General features: G+C 42.1%; 1 protein-coding gene across 12 annotated transcripts in view; it reads left to right on the top strand.

Annotated features, from left to right (window-relative positions):
* Positions 1 to 694: 694 nt before the first annotated feature.
* Positions 695 to 7,246, top strand: part of PLEKHA7 (pleckstrin homology domain containing A7) — a 145,968-nt gene continuing 139,416 nt past the window's right edge. For 8 of the 12 annotated variants that reach the window (XM_033153623.1, XM_033153632.1, XM_033153614.1 and 5 more), the window contains exons 1-3: positions 695 to 817; positions 980 to 1,056; positions 1,411 to 1,468. In XM_033153623.1, the coding sequence (XP_033009514.1) occupies positions 720 to 817; positions 980 to 1,056; positions 1,411 to 1,468 (233 nt within the window). In that variant the 5' untranslated portion in view covers positions 695 to 719. The remainder of the gene's footprint in view (positions 818 to 979; positions 1,057 to 1,410; positions 1,469 to 7,246) is intronic. The other 4 variants (XM_033153657.1, XM_033153649.1, XM_033153641.1 and 1 more) reach the window with 2 other exon arrangements.

Genomic DNA, 7,246 nt, shown 5'->3' with positions numbered 1-7,246 from the left:
GCCAGATCCTGAGTCAGGAAAAAAAGTTCACAAATTGGCGGGAAAAGAAGTAGCCTTGCTCGCGTGTTGTGAAAATGCGATGCTATTTCAACACTTGGAGCATCTAGACTCCTTCACAACAAGGAGTTAATATCTGTATCTCTAGGGCACTGATTGTCTGAAATTGGAAGTGCGATTGGGAAACTCAGGTAGCATATTCATCATTTCTATTTATTCACCTACAGCCCTAAGCGTTGCTGTTTAAGGGTGGCACCTATTAAGCCCTAAACAAGGAGCAGCGGACTTTAGCTGGGCACACACAACCTGTTGCCCGGACTGCTATTATGGGATACAAAACCACAGGCTTGTTCGAAATAAAGAGTTCCCTCTCTTCCTCTTCTCCGGTTTCCAAACACGGGGCAACAAGCCGTCTGCCCAATCTGCCTGCAGGTCTTAATTGAAAAGGGTGGGGGACAAACACAGCGCTCTTCCCCACCCAGACGGGGGAGGCGAGCCACCTTGTGTTGCGTTGCGCCGCGTTGTCCGTTGCGCGCCTCCCTATCCCTGCGCCTCCCGCTCTCCGCTGCCGGCCGGTGGCGCTGCTGAGCAGAGCCGGGCACTTGCGGCGGGCGCCTGCCTGCCTCGCCTCGCCTCGCCTTGCCCTCTCGCTCCCTTGCACCCCCCTCCGCCCCCCTCCGGCAGGCGGGCGGGCGGGCTGGCTGGCTGTGCGCGCGGCGAACATGGCGGCGGCGGCGGCGGCCGAGGCGGTGGGGCGGGACACTTTACCTGAGCACTGGTCCTATGGCGTCTGTGGAGACGGCCGCGTCTTCTTCATCGAGTAAGGCGGCGGGCGGCGGGAAAAGGAGGTGGCGGTGCGTGGGTGGGGGTGGGGGCCGGTAGTGTTGCCGCTTATTCCGCTCCTTTCTTTCCTCCCCCCCCCCCACCTTCACGACGGGCTCTAGTACTAACAGGTGCATGTTTGCCGCTTCTCCCTCCTTAGCGACCTGACCCGCTCAACTACTTGGCTGCATCCTCGCACCGGGGAGCCCGTCAACTCAGGCCACATGATCCGCTCAGGTGGGTGCCCTAAACTCCCCCTCGCCCTCCCCTACTACACTTTCCCGCTAGGGCACTTGTTGTGGGGTGGGGGTGGGAAAGAAGCGGGGCGGGAAAGGGAGGCTGAATGGGACTCTTCTGCTTCCCCCCCCCCGCTTCGCCCCGCGCTCGTGTTTGCCTTTCTCTATCTCTCTCTCTCACGGGAAAGGGAGAGCGCGGGGGGTGGCGGGGGGGGGATAGCGACCTTTGTGTGACTGGGATTTACGCTCGCGTATCTCCAGGGCACTGAGATCTTGCTTCCCTCGTCTTTCTCTCACTGCCACTTTCTCTCTCTCTCTCTTTCTCCCCCCCTCCTGCTTTTGTTCTTTTATTTAGATCTTCCCCGTGGATGGGAGGAGGGATTCTCGGAAGAAGGAGCCAGTTACTTCATTGAGTGAGTATTTCCCACTCTCCAGATACACTCGCATACTTAACCCGGTGTGTGTGTGTGTGTGTGTGTGTGAGAGAGAGAGAGAGAGAGAGAGAGAGAAAGGATTAATCCTCCGTATCAGAAAATGGGATATATTATTGCCCCCCCCTTTGCTTCCCTCCCTCCCCCTAGAATCAACATCACCTTATTTTGGGTCCAGTATAACTGAAGTAAAGGAGACGTTTGTCTCGTGTGTGAGAGAGAGCACGAATTCTGATACTCTCTGCTGGTTTGTTTTTTTTAAATCACTGGTTATAATAGTGCTTTATATTGCCGTACTTTGGTGTTCTTGACACTTCCGTTGTCTGGCAAGAGCAACAGGCTTTTACCTTTGTAGCTGTTTATATTGCTTCTGGATTTCGTGCCGTAGTGAACGGTTGACTGAATGTCAGCCAAACTTGGCTGAATGTGTTACTAACACACTGGCTGGAACCTGTTGCCTGCTGCTGAATTGAAGTGTGGCAATGAGGTTTTTTTTAAGGCAGGCTAACTGTGTTCAGTATGTGAAAGACTGTCACGTTTTTCTACAAAAAAAGAAGTTTAGATCAAATTAATGGTCACAAATCTGTTGAAACATAGAATGGGTCGTCTTATATATCACATGTTACATATTGAAAATATAAACAGCACTGCAAAAAACAGAGAGCATCATTATAAAACATTGGGGGTGAATAAAAATGATTTAATTTGAACAGTAGTCTGTTTTGGTTTATAGTCTTTTTTAATGTTTTTAATTTTTCTGTTGCAAACGGGGAGGCTGTTGTCTTAACATGAGGCAACATTTTGCAAGACAGATTTTTCTTATTCACGCCTTTTGATTATTCCATTGCTACTGCTGTATTTGAATAAAAGAGGAATGTTGCTATAGATCAGTAATAAGTAATGCCTAATCTGATACTATACAGGATTGGATCTGTGGAATTCTTTAGGTTCATAACCTTTGATGAACACTGACACCTGATATTTTAGGATCCACCCTGTTCTTGTGTTTCTAATGTGTTTTTAACGGGTTTTACTGTTGTATCTTAAATTATTGTGACCCATTTTGGGATGAAGGATGAGTAATAAATAAAAGTAATAAATTTATATATATTGCAAGAGTGTAGAAAGATAGATTTTTGCATGACTAAAATACTAGAAAAGTTGTATTACAATATTCCTTGTAGGAAATAATTCTTGCCTGAGCACTTAGCTTTTTGTGGTTGGAATGTCACCACAAGAAAACTGCATTCACTTTGAACAGTATAGGTGGTGCAGAATTACAATGGCTTTGTGCACCTGTTCAGTATGTACTACTTAAAAGACGTGATCATATTCCCAGGAGCTGTAAAAGAAGATAGTCTGGGGACATTTTAAGAATACGTTGATGCCCAAAAAAATGGAAGCTGTTTTAGAATGCAGTGTAAGTGGAATTTTGGGGGTGTTGAAGGAATTTAGGGTGTTGAAGGAATAATATGGACAATTTTTAAAAGCTGGCTGCCATTTCCCCACCTCCTTAGCATATTCCATTCAATTATTACATACATATGACCTGTTGTTGTGCAGGAGGGAACATGGTAAATTGAAGAGTTTGATCTGGATGGACTAAAGGGAGGATGGGTGGTATTGGTAAATAATACGAGTTACCACCAAATGTAAAGGCTTTACGTGATATATACTTATTCTAATTTTTCCTGATTGCACTTAGGTTGAACAATTTCTAGGTTTTTTATTAAAAAAACTGCCAGACAACGTAAACATGGCAGAACATTTTTAATGGAGTATGTGTCACATGCAGAACCAATTACAGAAACAACGAAAATACATCAAATAATTTTAAATCTAGCTTTATTTCTAGAAGGCCAGCTGTGATAAATAGTTACTTTTACAAACTTCAGCTGGTTTGCTAGTTATACCCTTTCCAGGGGAATAAATAGTTTGAAAGAATACATACTGTACTAATTTCCTGTTTAGACTACTGCAGTGTGATCTATATGGGGTGGTCTTTGAAATGTGACTGCCCAATAGAGTAATTGGGAAAGCGGTTGCCCAGTTATGAATCAATAATACAAAATTTAGATAACACATTGCATCTGAAGTAAGTGACAGTGAATATCAGTTTCCCAATGAAAATCCTTGTCATTACATGTTTTACATGGCTGTTTATTTGTATATTTCACAATTTTATATATGGATGTTTTATGATTTATGATGGCCTATACTTGTAATGTCTAATATGCCTAAAAAAGGTTTGGCGAAAGAGACTTGTCATTTTCAAGATGCAATTCAAAGACCTGGTTTGCATGTCACATTAAGCCATAGAGATGATGGGAGCTATAGTTCAGCAAGAATCGGCATGGTTTGTACAAAGGTATATCCTGTCTGACCAACTTTTTAGAACGAGTGGGGAAGCTTCTTCAGCTCAATGACTGCATTTCCTTCTGGGCAAAATACCAAAGTCTACATACTAGTGGTGGGCAGAGCCAGAGGCAAAAGTGTGCAGAGCAGCAAATGTAAATGTAACCTTTGTACAGTAGTTTAGTTTCTACTCACACTTGCACACCACCCTTCTGTATCCAGAGAAGCAAGAGGCATTATCATAGTTCAGAAACACGCTCCAAAAGGCAAAGCATCCAGAGTGTGAAACAGGGATAGTGAGGCATTTGGCCTGGGGGGAGAGGGTATGTTTCTGTGGAAGAGTTTTGAGGGTCAGGTAGTGTCCTGGAGGGCTGTATTCATCCCCTGTGTCTGAGGTTCTCCACCTATGTTTTAGAGTTTGCTGAGAAACATCAAGAAATATGTGGATTGGGATGATATGGTAGACACTGTATACTTAGAATCATAGCACTGTAGAGTTGGAAGAGACCCTGAGGATCATCTAGTCCAACCTCCTGCAATGCAGGAATCCCAACTAAAGCATCCATGACTGAAGGCCATCCAACCTCTGCTTCAATACCTTCAGTGAAGGAGAGAGTCTGTTCCACTGTTGAACAGCTCTTACCATCAGAAAGTTCTTTCTGAAGTTTAGTCAGAATAATAAAAAATACTGGCATGCCACTGCTATCCTTTTTCAACTGGCTCCCAAATTGTGGGACCGGAATCCTGACAGAGGAATAAATAACTGGTTGGAAACAAATGATCTCCTCCTTGAACTTTATACAATTTTCTCGGTACTTTTTAACTGGACTTCAAGGCACTCCTTTCCCCCCTTTATAGTTTGCCCGCCTATATCACATGAGACTCACTGTCACCTTTTTGTATGATAGTGAAGAAGTTTTAGGTTTTCAAGGTTTTCTCCCTTATATCCCTTTCCATGAACTCAGGCTCTCTCTGTTCTCCCATTCTATCTTCCTGGTTGCAGCTATTTATTGGTAGAGAGGATGAACAGTTTGCTTCTTGACATTAAGAGGTTTGCTGTGATAAAATATTTGGGAATAATGACACACTTTATTGACTTTTCAAAAAGTCCCTCACCAAAGGCTCCTTAGCAAACTTGATAGTCATGGGGTAGTAGGATGTGTCCTCTTATGGGCCAGTAAGTTGTTAAAGAACAAGAAGCAGAGTAGGAATAAATGGGCAGTTCAAATAATGGAGGAAAAAGCGAGGTCCTTAAGGATGTGATTGGGCTGGTGCTTTTTAACTTGTGCATAAATGATCAGGAGAAGGATGAACGGAAAGGTTTGATCACCAAAAAGAAAAAGGGGTCACAATCCCGAGTAGTCATCACCATTTCAGACACCATTAGTATATACAGTATATGAAATCAGGAATTTTGTTTGCCCCAATGTACATCACTTTACACTTGCTTGCATTGAATTACATTTGCCATTTCAATTACCCATTCTCTCAGTTTTGAGATGTCCTTTTAGAGTCCCTTTTTGTTTTAACCACTTTGACCAATTTGTTACTGGCAAACTTGGCTATCTTATTGCTCGGCCCTAACTATAGATCATTTATGAACAAGTTAAAAAGCACAGATGCCAATGCTGATCCTTTGGGGACTTCACTTCGTTCATCCCTCCAGAGAACTGTCTAGTGTTATTCCTATTATCTGCTTCCCATTCCTTAACCAGTTACCAATCCATAAGCGGACATTTCCTCTGATGACATGAATGCTAAGTTTACTCAGGAGTCCTTTGTGACAGACTTTATCAAAAGGTTTTTTGAAAATTATAGATTCAGTATTTAAATATATGTGATAAATTCAGCATTCCAGTGTTCACAGATTTTTAATTTTTTCTTTTTGTCCTGGCAAAGATCAGTACAGTGGCAAGGTGGGGATTATTGGAAAGTGATGAATAATGACTGGAGGCCATGAGCCTGGAACATGTAGTCATGCGAGACATTGAAGCACTGCTATCTGAATACTGGAACTTGTATAGATGCTGTCGCAACATCTTTCAACAACTGTAACAGTTAGAGCTCTATTTTTAATAACTGTGTTTTCTAGGATTCTGTGTAATTCATTAAATTTGCAAAATTCCATGCAAAATTCCCTGTGTATTTTTATTTATAAAAAATTATATATCTAATAAAATATCAGGGTGGTGTGCTGCATTAAAACCAATAAAAACCAATATGATTAGTAGCATACTTATTCATGAACAAGATTTATAACTTGTAACCCCATTCATAAGAACATTAGAAGAGCTTCATCATACCAATTGCCTCTTTAGTTCAGAATTCTGTTCTGACAGTGGCCAGCCTGTGGGAATCATGCAGGCATCTCCTGTAGTTTCCAGCAACTGGTGTTTAGAAGCATAGTGCCTCCAACAATGGAGTTGGAACATAGCCATCATGGTACCATTCCAAAGGTCTAGGATACATAACAATAGACTTAATTACAAATATCAAATATCAAATAAGAATCGGATTGAAATAGCTAAGATATAGTTGATACCAAGACCCCATACTTGTTATTGACTTAACCCAGGCTTCAGAAATTAATGCCTATGTAGGGCAAGTGCCAAATTGGATGCCAAAAAAGTCTGGCTATAATGCTTCACTGGATCTCCATGGGTTGGAAATTTCAGAGCCATAGAGAATAATTATTTACATCCTAAATGTCTTGAATAAGCCATGTTAGTGAGGGCCTTATCCTGGCCGTGCCATGATTCACATGTACTTTGCAAAAGCAATGATTGTTATGCCAATGCATCATTCATAAATAATGCTAAATTTATTTTGAAATTTTGTTCTAATGCATGGGAAATAATGCAAAAATTAGCCCCAAATGTGCTGCTGTTTTTGCCCAATGCTGCTCTCATTGTTAACCTTGTACAGGAGAAGAGACAATTTAGTCTTTTGGTATTAAGGTTGTGGCTTGTTGATGAGCCATTTCTGTAGTCTGTTAGCTTTCTTGTAAACAGTAGCAAAAGCACTCAAGAGTGCCTGACCTGTCTCAGTCATATCACCAGCTTCTCATGGTCAATGGTAACAAAGGTCATGGAAAGATCTAACAGGATCAATGGAGTATAATTGGTTTTATTGATCTTTTGTAGTAGACTTTTTAGCCAAGGTCATAAGTATACCCCCAGTGCCATATCTGTATACAACCTAGACTGGCAGAACTTTGAAAAAGATAACAAACAGGTATGTTTGAAAAAGTTCAATGGCCAATTTCTCAATAACTTTCTCTCTGACAGTACCTGTTTCATCCTTTGTAGAGTTACCTATCCACTGAGAGCAGTAGAAGAAGCCCTGCTTTGTGTCCCACCACTATCTGAGGTTTTTGTATAATAAGACATTAATAATTTTTGACAT

This window comes from Lacerta agilis, chromosome 1, assembly GCF_009819535.1.
Source record: "Lacerta agilis isolate rLacAgi1 chromosome 1, rLacAgi1.pri, whole genome shotgun sequence".
Classification (NCBI taxonomy): Eukaryota; Metazoa; Chordata; class Lepidosauria; order Squamata; family Lacertidae; genus Lacerta; species Lacerta agilis.
The sequence above is the reverse complement of the archived record's forward strand: the minus strand, read 5'-3'. Positions and strand labels throughout refer to the sequence as shown.